Below are 19,694 nucleotides of genomic sequence, written 5' to 3'. Positions count from 1 at the left end.
GAACTAGCTAACCTGTTCTAGCTCACCTGAACTAGCTAACCTGAACTAGCTAACTGTTCTAGCGCACCTGAACTAGGTCACCTGAACTAGCTAACCTGTTCTAGCTCACCTGAACTAGCTAACCTGAACTAGCTAACTGTTCTAGCTCACCTGAACTAGCTCACCTGAACTAGCTAACCTGTTCTAGCTAACCTGAACTAGCTAACCTGAACTAGCTAACCTGTTCTAGCTAACCTGAACTAGTTAACCTGAAGTAGCTAACCTGTTCTAGCTCACCTGAACTAGTTAACCTGAAGTAGCTAACCTGTTCTAGCTCACCTGAACTAGCTAACCTGAACTAGCTAACTGTTCTAGCTCACCTGAACTAGCTAACCTGTTGTAGCTAACCTGAAGTAGTTAACCTGTTCTAGCTCACCTGAACTAGCTAACCTGAACTAGCTAACCTGTTCTAGCTCACCTGAAGTAGCTAACCTGTTCTAGCTCACCTGAACTAGCTCACCTGAACTAGCTAACCTGAACTAGCTAACCTGTTCTAGCTCACCTGAAGTAGCTAACCTGTTCTAGCTCACCTGAAGTAGCTAACCTGAACTAGCTAACCTGAACTAGCTAACCTGTTCTAGCTCACCTGAAGTAGCTAACCTGTTCTAGCTCACCTGAAGTAGCTAACCTGTTCTAGCTCACCTGAACTAGCTAACCTGAACTAGCTAACCTGTTCTAGCTCACCTGAACTAGCTAACCGGTTCTAGCTAACCTGAACTAGCTAACCTGTTCTAGCTAACCTGTTCTAGCTCACCTGAACTAGCTAACCTGAACTAGCTAACCTGTTCTAGCTCACCTGAACTAGCTAACCTGAACTAGCTAACCTGTTCTAGCTCACCTGAACTAGCTAACTGTTGTAGCTAACCTGAACTAGCTCACCTGAACTAGCTAACTGTTCTAGCTCACCTGACCTAGCTCACCTGAACTAGCTAACCTGTTCTAGCTAACCTGAAGTAGCTAACCTGTTCTAGCTCACCTGAACTAGCTAACCTGAAGTAGCTAACCTGTTCTAGCTCACCTGAACTAGCTAACCTGAACTAGCTAACCTGAACTAGCTAACCAGAACTAGCTAACTGTTCTAGCTCACCTGAACTAGCTAACTGTTCTGGCTCACCTGAACTAGCTAACCTGTTGTAGCTCACCTGAACTACCTAACCTGAACTAGCTAACTGTTCTAGCTCACCTGAACTAGCTAACTTGTTCTAGCTCACCGGAACTAGCTAACCTGAACTAGCTCACCTGAACTAGCTAACCTGTTCTAGCTAACCTGAAGTAGCTAACCTGTTCTATCTCACCTGAACTAGCTAACCTGAACTAGCTAACCTGTACTAGCTAACCTGTTCTAGCTCACCTGAAGTAGCTAACCTGTTCTAGCTCACCTGAACTAGCTAACCTGAACTAGCTAACCTGAACTAGCTAACCTGTTCTAGCTCACCTGAAGTAGCTAACCTGTTCTAGCTCACCTGAAGTAGCTAACCTGTTCTAGCTCACCTGAACTAGCTAACCTGAACTAGCTAACCTGTTCTAGCTCACCTGAAGTAGCTAACCTGTTCTAGCTCACCTGAACTAGCTAACCTGTTCTAGCTAACCTGAACTAGCTAACCTGTTCTAGCTAACTGTTCTAGCTCACCTGAACTAGCTAACCTGAACTAGCTAACCTGTTCTAGCTCACCTGAACTAGCTAACCTGAAGTAGCTAACCTGTTCTAGCTCACCTGAACTAGCTAACTGTTGTAGCTAACCTGAACTAGCTCACCTGAACTAGCTAACTGTTCTAGCTCACCTGACCTAGCTCACCTGAACTAGCTAACCTGTTCTAGCTAACCTGAAGTAGCTAACCTGTTCTAGCTCACCTGTACTAGCTAACTTGAACTAGCTAACCTGTTCTAGCTCACCTGAACTAGCTAACCTGAAGTAGCTAACCTGTTCTAGCTCACCTGAACTAGCTAACCTGAACTAGCTAACCTGAACTAGCTAACCAGAACTAGCTAACTGTTCTAGCTCACCTGAACTAGCTAACTGTTCTGGCTCACCTGAACTAGCTAACCTGAACTAGCTAACTGTTCTAGCTAACCTGAACTAGCTAACCTGTTGTAGCTCACCTGAACTAGCTAACCTGAACTAGCTAACTGTTCTAGCTCACCTGAACTAGCTAACTTGTTCTAGCTCACCGGAACTAGCTAACCTGAACTAGCTCACCTGAACTAGCTAACCTGTTCTAGCTAACCTGAAGTAGCTAACCTGTTCTAGCTCACCTGAACTAGCTAACCTGAACTAGCTAACCTGTTCTAGCTCACCTGAACTAGCTAACCTGAACTAGCTAACTGTTCTAGCTCACCTGAACTAGCTCACCTGAACTAGCTAACCTGTTCTAGCTCACCTGAAGTAGCTAACCTGTTCTAGCTCACCTGAACTAGCTAACCTGAACTAGCTAACCTGAACTAGCTAACCTGTTCTCGCTCACCTGAAGTAGCTAACCTGTTCTAGCTCACCTGAACTAGCTAACCTGAACTAGCTTACCTGAACTAGCTAACCTGTTCTAGCTCACCTGAACTAGCTAACCTGAACTAGCTAACTGTTCTAGCTCACCTGAACTAGCTCACCTGAACTAGCTAACCTGTTGTAGCTAACCTGAAGTAGTTAACCTGTTCTAGCTCACCTGAACTAGCTAACCTGAACTAGCTAACCTGTTCTAGCTCACCTGAAGTAGCTAACCTGTTCTAGCTCACCTGAACTAGGTAACCTGAACTAGCTAACTGTTCTAGCTCACCTGAACTAGCTCACCTGAACTAGCTAACCTGTTCTAGCTCACCTGAACTAGCTAACCTGAAGTAGCTAACCTGTTCTAACTCACTTGAACTAGCTAACCTGAACTAGCTAACCTGAACTAGCTAACCTGTTCTAGCTCACCTGAACTAGCTAACCTGAAGTAGCTAACCTGTTCTAGCTCACCTGAACTAGCTAACCTGAAGTAGCTAACCTGTTCTAGCTCACCTGAAGTAGCTAACCTGTTCTAGCTCACCTGAACTAGCTAACCTGAACTAGCTAACCTGTTCTAGTTCACCTGAACTAGCTAACCTGAAGTAGCTAACCTGTTCTATCTCACCTGACCTAGCTAACCTGAACTAGCTAACCTGTTCTAGCTCACCTGAACTAGCTAACCTGAACTAGCTAACCTGTTCTAGCTCACCTGAAGTAGCTAACCTGTTCTAGCTCACCTGAAGTACTTAACCTGTTCTAGCTCACCTGAGCTAGCTAACCTGAACTAGCTAACCTGAACTAGCTAACCTGTTCTAAGCTCACCTGAACTAGCTAACCTGAACTAGCTAACTGTTCTAGCTCACCTGAACTAGCTAACCTGTTGTAGCTAACCTGAAGTAGTTAACCTGTTCTAGCTCACCTGAACTAGCTAACCTGAACTAGCTAACCTGTTCTAGCTCACCTGAAGTAGCTAACCTGTTCTAGCTCACCTGAACTAGGTAACCTGAACTAGCTAACTGTTCTAGCTCACCTGAACTAGCTCACCTGAACTAGCTAACCTGTTCTAGCTCACCTGAACTAGCTAACCTGAAGTAGCTCACCTGAACTAGCTAACCTGAACTAGCTAACTGTTCTAGCTAACCTGAACTAGCTAACCTGTACTAGCTCACCTGAAGTAGCTAACCTGAATTAGCTAACCTGTTCTAGCTCACCTGAACCAGCTAACCTGAACTAGCTAACTGTTCTAGCTCACCTGAACTAGCTCACCTGAACTAGCTAACCTGTTCTAGCTAACCTGAACCAGCTAACCTGAACTAGCTAACCTGTTCTAGCTCACCTGAACTAGCTCACCTGAACTAGCTCACCTGAACTAGCTAACTGTTCTTGAGGAAACAAAGGAGAATGGATTTTGTGTTTAAATAAGCCGTTTGAAGAGTTCTTTCGGCGAGTACAAACATTTCATTTATTTAAGTTTTCATATTTAATATTCTTGTAATTGAATTTCATTTATATCGAATCAATTATAACGAAATAAAATGACAAATATACTAAAAATTCTGTTGGTTCTGTTGGCGCCACTCCACGAAGTCAGCCACCAATGCCCTGTACCCCCCCTCATCACCCTCCCGGATACATGCCACAATCGCAGTGTCATCGGAGTACTTCTGTATGTGGCGTGTATCCGAGTTGTGCTTGAAGTCCGAGTGCGATGCCGGCGTGCTGCGGAGTTTGTAAATTCAATAATCCAAATTCTAAACTGACTACAGTTCCTCTAGGTGTCATTTAGCGATGTCACCGTCTTGATGGCCTCATGTTTCTGCCCATTTGGTCATAGAGGGTTGTTATACGGAGAGCTGGCGGTTCTGTCGGTGGAAACAGGAAACACTGTTGAGTGCTTCCTGCGGCGGCCGCTGTCATTTGTGTTTTCATGTGATTTTAATGCCATCCGACTATAATCATGGTTTATACCATATGGATGGGTGTCACTGTGGCTCAGGCGACCGTTGATTTTTGCGTGATGGTTTTCATACATTTTGAATTATGATGATGATTGTTTCACCAGTGACACAGAAGAAGTTGTGACGGTGAATATTCAGCCAATGAGACGACAGCACACACAGATTTAATTGTAATTCTCAGTCTTTGGTTTATTGTGCAGCAGGTGGCAGAATGATGGAGGCACAGCCCCCCCCAATACAGCAGCAGTGACACAAAACAAGCACACAAGACGAAGCAGTCAATTTGAAGAACCAACAACAACAACAAAAATCAACAGAGTCATGTGTAAACATATATTCTCTGAGATTAAGCACATAAAATGGACACAGGTTAATTCTCCACAATGCGATAACACAGACAAGAGAGTCAAACTGTACAGTTTCACTTTCTATTCATTCAACATTGAGCTAAACGCGCCTTAAAATTACATTTTTAGTTAGACATTAGACTAAAATATGGTTCTGGACAGATTTAAAGTGACTAATAAATAATAATAATAATAATAATATTAATGATAACAATAAGTAAATAAGTGTGAAATAGAATGTGTTGACAAAATTTTGATTGCAATTTTTTTAACTTTCATGTTTTGTGAGCTTCCATTTCAAAGCTTCTATTTCACACACAGCGGTGCCCTACTTGTCATAATCTTTCATTTTAAGACATACAGTGTGTTAAAATATGGTTCTAAAATCAAATAAATAGGCAATATATTAGATACATATTATACTTTGCATCCGATTTGCATTTTGAAGCAAAACACAAAAATGGCAGACAACTTATCATAAGCTATAGATTTCAAATGATTTTAAAGTTAAAAAAAAAAAATGGCTCTGGAGCAATCAAGTCTTCTGTCCTATTTATTTAGTATTGCCTAGTTTTGTGGCTTGACTTTGATGAGTTTCCAAGTAGGACACAAAACAGCAGCCAACTTGTCATAAACTCCTAATTTAGAGCTGAAACGCTGAAAGCCAAACTTTGATATTAGACCAAAATAAAACATCGGTTCCAGCTATTGAACATGTCCTGAATGGATAAACTTGGACTGAAAGGGTTTCAGGTGAAGGTTTTGGCATATTTTTTACTCTTTGGTTGGGTGATGTCATCATAAACAGATCAAAATAAGATGCTAATCAGTGCAATTTTCTCAGCAGTCTTCCGGTACTTTCTATTCTGCCTTTGTTTGTGCATAATTTCTATCCAGACATCATCTGGATGCTCAATTAACTTGTCAGGACTTCAGAGTGCTGTGGAGAGTCACTTATGCAAAGTGTTAAAATCAATCTTGGGAGGGAAAAAAAAAAAAGCAAAGTAAAACATTCGTACAGGAGCTTTTAGCATTTGTCTGGAAATTAAATGTGATCCCTGCTACTGAAGCTGTTCCATTTGCTTTATAACAGAAGAAACAGGAAATCGTTTTTTTTATCCCATCGGCCAGTTTTACACATCCAGCAGCAGATGCTGCCCTCTGTGGATGCATCCCAGGAATGATTTTACTACATATAATCAAAACAACTCAGACCTATAATAAAAATACATCATGTAGTGCAGGGGATAGGACAATGATCATATCGCCATCTAGTTGTTTTCTCAATGGGTGTCTGTCAACAATTTAAAGGAGCAGTTTTAAGTCAAGAATAGAAATCTATTGATTATCTCCCCTCAATGATGATTGAAAGTTAGGTGACATTTCTTAGTCCGTTAAAAAAACCATTTGGTCATCATTGTATGAATGAGAGTTTACCTGTTCCCTGAATGTTGCATGTGTCTACCTGAGTAGTAAAATGAAGATTCCAGTTTTAAAAAAAGGTCTAAATAATGTGATTTGTAATCTTGGATTACATGGTATAAACCATGTAATTTGTCATTTCTTCTTGTTTTTCTTATTTTAATAAAGAGGATTCAACACCATTTTGCTTTGACTCGTTTTCATGGGCTAACAAACTTCCACTGACTTTCCATCAACATTGGGGTGAGAAAATAAAGTGTTCATTTAAACCGTTGTAACAATTCAAAATGACCAAATATATACCTCTTCTTCTTCTCATCGCTGTCGAATATTGCACTCCTTCATTTTCAGATGTTCTCTACATTAGGAGAATGACAAAAAGAGGTGTTAGAAAACAAGGCAAAAATTTCCAGAAGTCAGACTGGACGAGATTGATGATTATTCTTTAAAAGCTTGCTCATCACCAGTGCATTCAATCTGAGGCGTCTCCCACTGGCCATCTGATTGACAGTGAATAACAGGATTGTAGCGCTGTGTGAACCCTTTGTCACATCGGTACCTAACGACGCTGTTGACAGGGTACTGTGCCAGTACGTGAGAATAAATTGCGGCGTTGGTCACATGCGGGGGCAGGCCGCAGAGCACTGAAGACAGAACCAGAGGACAGAGGGCACAATATCAAACCATTTATTGTCCCACAACATCTTGTAACCACACTTGACTGATCCGCACTGCTAAACAACCACACAGTCATAAAGTTGGTGTTGATGCTCGGTCTGAACCAACACACCTGTGCCTTTCTTGCAGGTAAACGGCAGCATCTCGGTGCAGAGCATGTCATCCCACCCACCACCTTGAGAGCAGGTTGCTGCAACACAGCGCCCTGCATCGGTATAACTTGGCCTGTTCGTCATCCAGTTCATATATTGCTGAGGAAGAGGAAGAATAAAAAACATACAACAGGTAAGAGAGACCACAACTTTTCAATCAACCTGTCTGTCTTTGGGTTTGTAAGATCGCAGGATTCACCAACACTTCTGTCACAACTCCCTTGTAAGTCAGTAAGTTTGTAATTCTTGGTTTTGGGAAATTCTCTGCTCATACATTATCTTTTCCCTGAAACATCCCGCTCTCTTCCCCCCTTTGAAATGTCCCAATGAACAAATAACAAAACACAGGTGTGATGATACTGCTTACCACTTGGGAGCCATCTACCCATTGGAAGAAAAATGAAATCATCCTGTCACTCATTCCAATCCATTGATGACTTTGTGTAAGTTCTGTGGGGAAAAGTGACTTTTTCATTCTCTCTGGGTCATCATTTTATGGACACAAACACACAACAAATTATGTACTTACTGCTGACAAAGGCTTGTTCTTCAGGGGTGTTTATTACTGCCAGATTGGCAAAGTCAGTCTGGCAAAAGAGCTCTGCATCCTCCCATGGCATTGGATGAGACATGTGAAGGTAGCAGTTCCCTTGAAACTTTGTCCATCCGCTGTCACACTGTTCATTATCTACAGCCATAAAACCAAATAGTCAGCATTCATTCACTGTCAGTTGCTCTGGAGAACCTGCTGTTGGTCTTTATTTGTTGAAGCTGTTTGCATACCCAACTGACAGCGTTCCCCTTCATAGCCAGGTAGGCATAAGCATTCGAAGGAGCCGCCGTTATCCATACAGGTGGCTCCGTTGACACAAGGGTTGCTGGAGCACACATCTCCACCTGCAAAAACAAAAAAAGTGTGATGAAAATATGATGCTAAAAATACCAGAACAGAAAAGCAGGTGATTCATAGACGATCAAGAATACCATAGTTTGCAAAGCAACCATAAAAAACACCCAAACTGCTCAGAGCAAAGAGTTTGGGAGAAACCAAATCAAACCAAAAAACAGCGAGACAAAATGTTGAATGCTGTCAGTTCTTAGAGAAAGGCAACAGTCAATTTAATACCTGCTAGTGTTCTTAGGCTTATGCTGGCAGACAGCAACACTATCCTGGACAATGCATGCAACAGCACCACATGGATTGTCAAAAGTTAATATACCTGTGCTAATGAGGTAAACTTCAACTATGCAAGCAACAGTTGTAGCTGCGATCTTGGGAGAATCCAGCAATGGGAAAACATACCTGAAGCACCTCCATTGTCATTACTGTCATCTCCAAAGTCGAATCCGCATACATTAGGATCAGCTGTTGTAGTGGTTGTTGTGGTTGTTGTGGTGGTTGGAGTGGTTGTTGTGGTTGTTGGAGTGGTTGTTGTGGTTGTTGGAGTGGTTGTTGTGGTTGTTGGAGTGGTTGTTGTGGTTGTTGGTGTGGTTGTTGTGGTTGTTGGAGTGGTTGTTGTGGTTGTTGGAGTGGTTGTTGTGGTTGTTGGAGTGGTTGTTGTGGTTGTTGGAGTGGTTGTTGTGGTTGTTGGAGTGGTTGTTGTGGTTGTTGGTGTGGTTGTTGTGGTTGTTGGAGTGGTTGTTGTGGTTGTTGGAGTGGTTGTTGTGGTTGTTGGTGTGGTTGTTGTGGTTGTTGGAGTGGTTGTTGTGGTTGTTGGAGTGGTTGTTGTAGTTGTTGGTGCTTGAGTGGTTGAACTAGAATCGTCACCGCCAGAGCCAGAGCCAGAGCCAGGATCAACTAAACCAACATCTAAATAAAAAAGTGAAGGGTTAGGGTCAACATTCACAGGCAGAATTTGTTCATTATTTCTTCTTGGTTTTCCAGTTTTGAACACATTAATAAGTGATGTTCTGCATATCTATGATGCCAAATCCAGCTTTATTTACAATGAGTAGAAGGCACGCTGTTAGTATTAAACAATTACTAGCAGTTAAAAAAGATCATTTTCCCTCGACAGTCAAGCATTTAGCATTTTACCTTTGTAACAGTATGCGTCATATTTGTTGGTCACAGGAGGGGAAGTAATCTGGGTGCTGTCAGCGTACACAGTGTGGACTCCTGCTTTTCCAGCTCCACAGTTTTCAGAGGGATTGTTGATTGGATACCGGACGCTTTTATCTGCTAGCCAGCCAGCACGGCATTTGTCAAAACCGGTTTTCCAGGCTGCGTAGAGCTGTGCCGTGGAGGCCAGACTGGCGTTCCGTGCTTCGCATTCAGAAGTAGCTTCATCATAGGTGAAACCGCCCACGGCGCCCACATGCATGACTTCCCCTGTTGACCATGTATGGATTAAATGTCAAGACGATGATACAACAACTACAAACAATATGTTTTATCAAAGGTATTGCATGGTGGTAGCTTATTATATTAAGCTTAGCCATGTTGATAAGACCTGTTGGGATTTTACAGTGGAAGAGTTTTTACCTTCAATCCCATCAATATAGCAGTACACATCATAGGTCTCAATTGCTGGCCTCAAACCATAAGATCGAACTCCAGGTCTAACCCCTAAATTTCCAGCACATTTGGGTCGAGGGAAAACAATGGGATACCTGAAAAAAGAGTACATATGATTATGCATTCTTTTGGGCAAGGATCTCTCAATATACTCAAAAATACAGAACATTTACCTGGAAGTCTGGTCCAAAATCCAACCTGCATCACATTGGTTGTACCCATCTTCATATGCTGCCTGCAACAGACCTGAAGTGGCAATGGTAGCTCCCATGTTGATGCAGACCAACTGGGCCTCCACAAAGGTGAAGGCGTAGCGTTGACCAGTCTTCCGATAATGGAAGACCACACCTGCACAGGAAAATTATTGAATTCTTGTGTGTTGGATTGTCTTTTCCATATTAGGAAGACTTCTAATTTTTGCATAACAATCAAGATTTCTGTCATGGATGATTTATTGACATCATAGAGATGCTGCCTGCAGCGGGTTGGGCATTGATGCTTTATGACAGCTTACCATTGCTTTCTGCATAGTTCTTTTCCACAACAGTAAACTGATCGTCATCTCCAGAATTCCCACTGCTTGTTTCCACAATTGTACCGTAGTCCTCGTCTATGTCATCGTCAGGGAACTCTGGAGAAAGCAATGTTGGAGAGAGTTTAGTAAAGTGAAGCTCAAGGGACTGAGTTTTCAGCGACCCTTGCAATTCAATGATATTAAACATCCAACTTCACAATAGAGGTTGAGCAGTTTATTCAGTCTCTCACTGTCAATGTCTTTGCATAAGAAAATACCGGCACCTTCAGTGAATTTCTTTGTATACCTACCTCTATAGCAGTAGGCATCATATTGCGAATTTGAATCTGGGTATCCTGTCTGGTTTCTGTGGACATAGACTGTTCTCACACCAACAGCACCACCTCCACACTGTGGCCGTGGAACATTGATGGGGTAGCGGACGCTGCCATCTGCCAGCCAGCCAGCATTACAGACATCCATCCCTCCCTGCCAGGCCAGGTAGAGCTGACCAGTAGTAGCCAATGCCGCTCCCTGGTGAAAGCATGCTATTGTTGCATTGCTCATGGAGTACTTTTCAGGAGTGGCGATGTAAAAGACTCTGCCTGTATCAGAGAATGGAGGGTAGATAAATTAAAAGGGGAACATCAAGAAATAACATAAAATCACATGTGAAGACATGGCAGTGTTCAGTGTACCCTTCATAGACTTTATGAAGCAGTAGGCATCATAGGTTTCATCCACGTTTCTCACTCCATATGACTTGATTCCAGTGGTGCCACCACAACTTGATTGAGGATCGTTGTTTGGGTACCTTGAGTTTAATAGAAATGCATCAGTATGAAAGACTCTACATCTTCAGACTCTGCTTATGGCACTGTGTTGTCTGGAAACAATACCGAAGGACGCTTAAACCAATGGATTGCCAATGGAAGAAACCTTTTTGGAAGAGTTGTTGCTCCCAGATTAAAGTCATATTCTGATTGCCAACAGGGTGCCTACTGTTTCCAACAGGAAGCGCGATTGCATTGAAGCGTATGAAAAAGTTAGCCGGCTTTTCTGTTTCCCATTGCTAATGAGTTTATCGTATCAGATACAGTTCAAGTCTTGGACACACTAGTCCATGAGCTAAAGCTGACCTTGAGGTTTGTATTGAACCAGTAATGCTAATGGTTAGAGCCAGTAGCTACACTGATAGCATAAAGTTGTTGAATCTTAAGTTACACTTACCTGACAGTGTGGTCATTAAGCCAGCCAGCATCACACTGGTGAAATCCCTCCTCGAAAGCTGCTTGGAGCTGTTCAGGTGAAGCTACGACGGCGTTGTTAAATTCACATGATATCTCGGCCTGGTTGTAGGTCAAAGCGTAGCGTCCCAAGAGAGACCGGTAGTGGAACACAATACCTGTAGAGACAGACAGGATTTGAAATTGTCTTTTTTTGTTGTTGTTTTGTTTTGTTATAATTTTTAACTATAAACTGATGGATATAATCTATTAATAATAACTAAAAATGCACTGAAATTATGGATAACTTATAAGAGTAATGAAAACAGCTTTTTCATATACTTTTGTTATCTGCTGTGTATCTGTTTTTTTAGGGTTAGGGTTTATAGTTCATATTAAATAAGCCTGCAAGAATATTATCGTAAATGAAAGGAACTGCATGAAACATTGCTGAACACGTTTTTTCCCCTTGTATACTCAGGAGACTATTTCTAAGCTGATACGGTAAGACAGATTTTTACCTTCAACCTGCACGTATACAAAGTCGTGGTTGTCCTCAATGTCATATTGGATCTCACAGCGGTAGAACCCAGCGTCGCTGTACCGGAGCCCAGATATTGAGATGGTGGCATTTGATGGGTTTGCGGGGTACTCCACTAGACTGACTCTGTTCACGTAATTCTCGCTGATTCTCATCGTTCCTGCCATTGCCACAAGGATAGTTGTGACCTTTTCTTTGGTGATGATGCTCCATTTAATACGGTGTTCCAGGTTGTTTAGGCCTGCTTGGCCCTGGGGTGAGGAGTCCTACATGTGGAACACATGAAACTCATTTTAACACACATTTCTCAGGAAATAATCTGCGAATATGTGAAATGTTTGCACGATTAGGGGAAATGTAAAAGAACAAGAAACAAAATTTGGGTCCAACAACACACAACACACTTTTCTTGACAGAGATACTACGACAAATCCTCAGTAAACTGTATTGAGTCTAGTTGAAATTCTTCCAGAATTCAAAGCAATCTCATGATCACACACCTGAAAAGTGCATGGCAGGATCAAGGTTCCTCCCAGTGAAGGATGCAGTGCCTCCTCCGCAGGAATGGTCACGGTCAACACGTCGCTCGCTGTAGCAGAGGTCAGGAAGAGTTAAGAAATCTCTTGCTAATTGTGGTAATTGATCTTTTATGAGTCTCTAATCAATGTAAGACATTGTTAGGTTGTCTTTGATATGTTCTTACCAGCATCTGAGATGACGGGGAGAACCAGGAACAGCAAGACTATCCACCTCGACATCTTGTACCTGAAAAAAAATTCAAGTATGATTTTGAGTCAAGCTGTGAAAGTATGAAATCAATTTTACTGCAAGTTTCAGATATGCAGACTCACGTTTGGAGGAACATGAATTCAAAAATTTAAAGACATGTATTGATATCATGTTAAGATTGCAATTTTTCAGGTCTATCTGAACAATCACTTAAATATTGTTCTTCTTTCAGAAAATATTTAACTTGAGAGAAGGGTCAAAAGTGGCAAGTCAGAGTTGTTCTTTAATTAGTTTCTCATGTCTGTGGTTAGAGTGATCTCTTTTCATGCAGCTTTAGGACAAATAATATCTTCATCTAACGGAAAACTGACAGGATGATGTTGAAGGAGAGTGAAAAATCCAGAAAATACCCTCAGAATTCATCCGTCTTTATCAAAATATGTGGAAAAACTCAAAAGATTTTTTTTTTCTTTCTACAAAAGCAACACATATCTGTGCATCTCTAGTCTTACAACCGTTTCTTATTTTAACAGCCGAAAACAAGGAGCACCAGTTGCATAAAACTCCATCTGAAAAACACTTCCTACTCCTCCTTCTTTTAGTAGTGAAAGAACTTATTAAAAAAAAACTTGTATAGTCTGAAATGAGCACATTGGAGGTCCACACCTCTGTTATGTCTGTTCTATATGGAGTCACGTCTTATTTCAGCTAAACGTGTAAGCTTTGTTAGAAGCTTTAATTTAGTGCTTTAGAGCTCAGTGGGCACATTATATCCTCTCAAATATCGAACAGTTTTTTGGGGTTTTTTACAAGACAAACTTCTATATTTTTCAATAACTTTTAGGTGTTTAAGTAAAAATGTGAGAAATACATTAGAATAACGCTATTTTTAACTATATAAAAGCCTCTACTCCACTGCCAGGGAGTTTTTTTTGTGGTTTTATTATCTTGTTTGTGTTCATGTTTTACACTACCACAGCACAGAATTAGATTAGTTCAGCTTGAAGGTACCAGAGAAGAAGTTTCAATCTTCATCTAAAACCTGAAGCAACAGCATCCCAGGAATAATAATGCAACCAGAGAGACGCAAACATTCAGGCAAGTGAGGCATGATGGGAGGAAGTGAGGTCATGACAGAGATGTCATCACGAACTGTTATTAAAATACATCATCAGATGTATTTCTCATGCTTACTAAGGTCTAAAAACTTAAGAGCTCACATATATGAAATATTTGTACATCACTTGTGGACAGGTTTTAGAGATTATCTGAAGTTTATGATATTTTCAGTCTTTATATCTTCTGAAATATGAAGAAAAATAATAATATTGTGTTGTGATGTCAAACACAAATCAGTTTAATTTCTTTTGCAAAAAAAAAAAAAATCCTTTTAAAAAGGTTTTTCATACTGAAGAATTACAAATAAACTTTTAATATTTTCTCATAAAATAAATAAAACCCAACGATGGAACAAAGTCTGTAACTTACCTCTGGTAAAGGTGAAGTGAACTTCTTCTTCAGTGGTGTGTTTGTGGTCTGCTGAGATCCAGCTCGGAGTTTAAACGTCCCACTGAGCGGCGGCTGCGAGCTCAGGGTGTGTGTGCGGAGGAATGTTACTGCCTCCTTCAAAATAAAAGCAGACGCCTGCTTCCGATAGATCTCAAAGGCAGAGCTGCTGAAGGTGATGGAGTGAGGAGAACTGCTGCCTGAGATATGAGCGTTCAGGTATTATGTAGTCCACTCTGACGCGTCATCACACTCCGTCTTCCACGCCCCTTTCCCCCACTGTCAACGTGCGATGGGTGGTCAGTGCATGAAGAACTAACACTTCCTGCTACGGCTGTGATTAACGGCGAGTGCATCACATTCCCTAATGGAACAGTACAGGTTCAATATGTTTCGCTTTTTGTAAAGTGAACAAATCAGCCTAGTTTCTGATCTTATCTCACAGCGGCAGAAAAATTCTGATCAAATGTGATAATGCAGAGAGGCAGGGTTCACCCTGGAAAAGACCCCAGCTCATGACCCTCTTTAGGAGGGAGATAATCAGCATCTTAGCATATAAACTGCGAAGTGGGCTTTTTTTATGTATGTTTTGGTACAACATTGTTTTATATTAACCTTTTATTTTATTCTTATAAAAATAATATAAAATATATATATATAATAATATAAATATATATAAATATATGTATTTATAAATTTATATTTTATATACATATATATATTTTAATTATATATTTTTTATGTATGAATATAAATATATATAAAATATAAAAATATTTTTTTATATTAACCTTTTATATTAACCTTTCGCACAAGACATTACGGAGGTTCTGGGTTCCAGTCCAGGCTGCTTTGGGTTTCCTATTCAGATCATTTTGGGATGTGGGGGCTTCATGGGTCAGTGGACCTAAGGGAATGACTGCACTACCTGATATCTTACAGGTCAAAACATCAACCAACAGAACGGGACAACTTTGATCCAACTTTAGGGCCACTGAAGGGGTGAGGAATGAGGAGTATGCTGAAGGTGAGGTATATGATGTACTTGTGCTCTCCCTATCTCACTGACCTCATTTAAAGTCCAGTAATGTACAATATCTGCAGTAACGGCCCCTCCTGGTCCAGAATACCAACAGGTATCGGTGGCTGTGCTTCCCATTGGTGCCCCCCCCTGTTAAATCTAAATCCGGCTGTCATGGAGGCTTCAGGGTCAATTTAGTTTCTTCTTCGTCTGTTTCTTAATCTGCTCCATCAATAAAGACCCAAAAACAGACATAAATAATCCGAGACACGACTAATGACGTCTGTTATTCTAAAGAGAGTGGAAAAGTGACGGATTGCTGAAGCGGGTCTCGACAAATTTGTCAAACGAACGATTGGTTGAATGAGGTCAGTGAGATACTGAGAGTACAGCGTACACCTCACCTCTGCAGCATTCTAACCATTCCTCACCCCGTAAATGTGTTGGTTTAATGTTATCCAGTTGTGTTTTGACCTGTGACCTGTGACCTCCTCCTCCATTACCCATCCTTTAATCTTCACATACATACTAGTCATGTCATTAAATCATGGCTTTGATGATGTGCAAACTGTAATTAAAAGTCAGTGCAATGATTTAAAAATCTTTTTAACCCTATATGAAATTTAAAATAGCACAAAAAACATTGAAAGTGAAAAACATTTATATTTTTATTTAGAATCTGATGCCTGCGACTCGTTTCAGGAGAAACTTCCCCTGCAGGTCGGGCGAGTCATCGCCGCGACTGGAAGCATTTTGCTACAAATTCCCATAGCATTTTTAGGAAATACAAACATTTATACCAATTAGCTTTTACTTTAAGAATTCTGACTTATCTATCACAAATAATCAGCTAATAGCTCAAGCTAATCTACAAAATTACAGTCCATTCTGACATTTGTGTCAGAATGAACTGTAATTATTAGGATTATGAGTTTGGCTACTGCTCACTATTGACTCAACAATGGTACAAGTACTTTGAATTCTAAGCCAGTACCAGCGGGTTCCTATTTTTGGTGCTTCACTCTCTTTGTAATTACACTCACTCCCACTTCGATGCAGGAATCGCTTCAGATGAACGCTGATCAAAGACCTGCAGCTGCAGAAACACGTTTAGTCGGTTAACAAAAGAGCTGATAAAGCTTTCCAGTAAAGCCAACAGGTGCAGGTTGGAGAATTGAACCAGGACTGAAATTATCCCATCAAAATAAATAGTTCAATAACCATCGAACACATTATATTTAATCAACTGGAAAAACAGACAACGCCCAAATCAATTAAAACTATGATATATTATCAATAGGAAATATTCATTAAAAGGTAGAGTAACAAACATATAACACCTAAAATAGCATTATAGATCTATCTATTGATGATAATTTAGAGATTTTAGAGAAAGACAACCGTTCATTCATATTTACATTCCCATTTGTGGTCCCGTCATTGGACAGCAACAATTGTTCTCTTTATTTTAATATTTCTTCATTATTTTCTTCATCTTCTTTATTATTCTTTATTATGTTATTATATTTCTTTATTATTTTCTTTATTATTCTTTATTATGTTATTATATTTCTTTATTATTTTCTTCATCTTCTTTATTATTTTTTATTATTATTCTTTATTATGTTATTTTATTTCTTTATTATTTTCTTCATCCTCTTTATTATTTTCTTTATTATTCTTTATTATGTCATTATATTTCTTTATTATTTTCTTTATCTTCTTTATTATTTTCTTTATTATTCTTTATTATATTATTATTACATTTCTTTAATATTTTCCTTATTATTATTTTTTTATATTACACTTTATTGACACGTGATGTAATAAAATAATCTGTGTTATTCAAAAGACAATAATCCAATCATTCTAGATTTTATTTCATTTACCCAGACATGAAACTTTATTTAACACAATCTACATCTTACATAGCAGTTAATTATTGTTATTTTACATTCCAGGTTGTACTGCTGCAGTCGGTTTCTCTTGTTTGCTGAGTTTCTGTTGTTTGACACATCTGATAAAAATAAATCAGATACGATTGACTGATTTCAAACAAACAAGCTTGTTAAACTTCCCAAAGTGAGCGCGATGACCCTCGAGCTTGTAGGGTCAAAGAGCGACATGTGTTCACCAGGCACACGTGTCTTTTTAATATACCAATAACAAGTTTTGTATTATCTCTAATCTTTGCTGAAGTCAATAATGAAGCTGAATTGACGGACGGAAAGGAATCGCCGTCCCCAAGTAGAGAGGGAGAGAAACGGGAAAGTCACAGCAGAGAATTCAAACTATGACAACAAAACGTTTAATTAGGAGCCTCCAACATCCTCCAGATGGTGGCATCTAGTTCCTGCCTCCGAGGATGTTCCTGTCTTCTCCTTCTTCATAAAGTTCACATAAAGCAAGAGGAATTTTTTAAAAAGTATATAATTTTCATTATTCCTCATTACCTACATGATATTCATGTCTGACTGGTTCATCCTTAGGTCTCCGACGTAATTACAATCTCGCATTTAGTTTCAGAATACTGATGAATATGTAGATAATCTGTAATGGATTTAATCTCTGGTGCAATAAAAGTATCAGAAGATTAAGATTGTCAGAAAATCTTGAACTCTGATCTTTGCAAATAACATCCCACAGATTCATATGAAGAAATTCTTTTTCTGTGGGTATAAAACGCAATTTTAAAATAATTTTGAAAGTCAGGCATCAGAGATCGCACTAAATATTTCCATTTACGAAACAGCGTGTAAATAACATCAGTATGGATGGGAAGGGAGACTTAGATTTTGCCGAATGAACTGTCAAATTCATTTTATTTTACATACTTCAACATGTTTTCTGAAAAATGGAGATGTCAATTGTTATTTTCATGAATTTCGGGCAAAATTTAAACCTTCTGCTTTCTTAAACATGGATTTCAGACGCGACATCGCGTTTTAGAGAGGATAACTTGATCACGTGACTTCTCAGCTGTACTTCAAACACTTGAAAACACCTAATTGTAGTTTTTTTGGCCCAGTGTGAGCAAACAGTTTCTGTATTTGAAGGCCACGTTCCACGTGGAGGGTAGCTTTTGTGATCATTCTGGAGGTGGGAGGTTTTCATCAGGATCGTTTTGATATTTATTGATTTTCTTTATCAAATACTGTTTTTCTGATAAGTAGTCATGATGCCTCGATCAAAGTCATGGGACGACTCCTTTTGACCATTTCCTTCTTAAACATACTCATAACTCATTAAAAGGCGGAGGCAGCATGACCGGAGTCAATGACATGCCGGAGGTGGGGGAGTTCACCAGATAAGCGGTGAGGGAGGCCGATGCTCGCCGTTCCGCAGCGGTTTATCGCCGCCTCCATTATGCAGTGAGGGAAACCCGCCGTCATCGGCTGTCGACACGAATAGCACGCCTGCACACGCCAACCTGATGAGGAGGGTAAGGAGGCACAATGGACTCCAGGCCTAATGACCTCAGATTGGTGTTAATCCTGGTCTCTGGTGGAGAGTGATGTCACAGCTCCGTCACAGAAATTATACTGCTTACATTTTTGTTGGTTTTCATCTCTGATAAATATAATATCATTATTTTGATTCATTACGAAACAAACATCATGTCTCACAAAACTGCCATGCAAATTTCCAAATCCCTTGAGTCACAGCAACAATAGTAAAGCATTACGTAGCTGCATTTAATTTATAAAGTACATACTTTTTAAAGTTAAGTCAAAATAATAAAAGAGCTTGACGGGAAAAAAATGAAACAAGAAGAAAATAAGAGAAAACAACAACCCTCGATTAAAACAACCCCAAATCAAATTCAAATATGTGTTACAATTTGTTTGACAGTGGTGTTTCCATTTCTCTAAGTTTAACAATCTTCTCCAAAACATGGGAAGTACTTTTGAGTTTTCTGTCTCTGTTTACTTCATTTAACAACCGAAATATTTGAGGTCTTTGCAAAGAAATGTCTGTTTGTTTTTTGTCAGGTGAATTGGTTTTATGAAAATGAAATTTATTCAACTGACAGATTGGTAATATCGCCTGATCCATGTCACAGTTACTCTTGTTTGAATATGAGAATGAGAACTTTTCTTTTTCCATGTCAAATAACACATTGAAAGATGTGAAGAAAAGCAGAGATATATCATCCCTTTAGAGAAATGGCACTTAAAAAAACTGATGAGAAAAGGATTCAGCTAAAAACATTCCGGTAAAAAAATACTTTAGATAGATAGATAGATAGATAGATAGATAGATAGATAGATAGATAGATAGATAGATAGATAGATAGATAGATAGATAGATAGATAGATAGATAGATAGATAGATAGATAGATAGATAGATAGATAGATAGATAGATAGATAGATAGATAGATAGATAGATAGATAGATAGATAGATAGATAGATAGATAGATAGATAGATAGATAGATACTTTATTAATCCCGGAGGAAATTGCATTATGCGTTATGCATAATGCATTATGCGTTATGCATTATGCATTATGCGTTTTGAAAGGAATAAATTGCAAGGACATTTGATATGAATCTCCTTTAA

General features: G+C 39.6%; 1 protein-coding gene across 1 annotated transcript; it reads right to left on the bottom strand.

The window, feature by feature from the left end:
• Positions 1–6,487: 6,487 nt before the first annotated feature.
• On the bottom strand, positions 6,488–12,633 carry LOC137595872 (aggrecan core protein-like). Its single transcript, XM_068316233.1, has 18 exons — positions 12,579–12,633; positions 12,376–12,464; positions 11,856–12,141; positions 11,339–11,513; positions 10,807–10,922; positions 10,420–10,713; positions 10,109–10,225; positions 9,768–9,942; positions 9,562–9,689; positions 9,115–9,408; positions 8,819–8,886; positions 8,297–8,348; positions 7,860–7,973; positions 7,606–7,764; positions 7,444–7,526; positions 7,037–7,175; positions 6,711–6,890; positions 6,488–6,604 (listed from the first exon to the last, which is right to left on the bottom strand). The coding sequence occupies exons 1-18, from the start codon at positions 12,631–12,633 to the stop codon at positions 6,594–6,596; spliced, it is 2,535 nt and encodes an 844-aa protein (XP_068172334.1). The 3' UTR covers positions 6,488–6,593.
• Positions 12,634–19,694: the final 7,061 nt, after the last annotated feature.

This window comes from Antennarius striatus, chromosome 1 (assembly GCF_040054535.1).
Source record: "Antennarius striatus isolate MH-2024 chromosome 1, ASM4005453v1, whole genome shotgun sequence".
Classification (NCBI taxonomy): domain Eukaryota; kingdom Metazoa; phylum Chordata; class Actinopteri; order Lophiiformes; family Antennariidae; genus Antennarius; species Antennarius striatus.
The sequence above is the reverse complement of the archived record's forward strand: the minus strand, read 5'-3'. Positions and strand labels throughout refer to the sequence as shown.

What these genes read in the sequence shown, in the direction of transcription:
- LOC137595872 (XM_068316233.1), bottom strand. Translation starts at nt 12,633, where the DNA reads ATGTCGAGGTGGATAGTCTTGCTGTTCCTGGTTCTCCCCGTCATCTCA. An exon ending in AGAACAAGCCTTTGTCAGCA is followed by an intron (nt 7,527 to 7,605) that starts GTAAGTACATAA and finishes TTTTCCCCACAG; the next exon opens with AACTTACACAAAGTCATCAA. An exon ending in TACCTGCAAGAAAGGCACAG is followed by an intron (nt 6,891 to 7,036) that starts GTGTGTTGGTTC and finishes TTCTGTCTTCAG; the next exon opens with TGCTCTGCGGCCTGCCCCCG.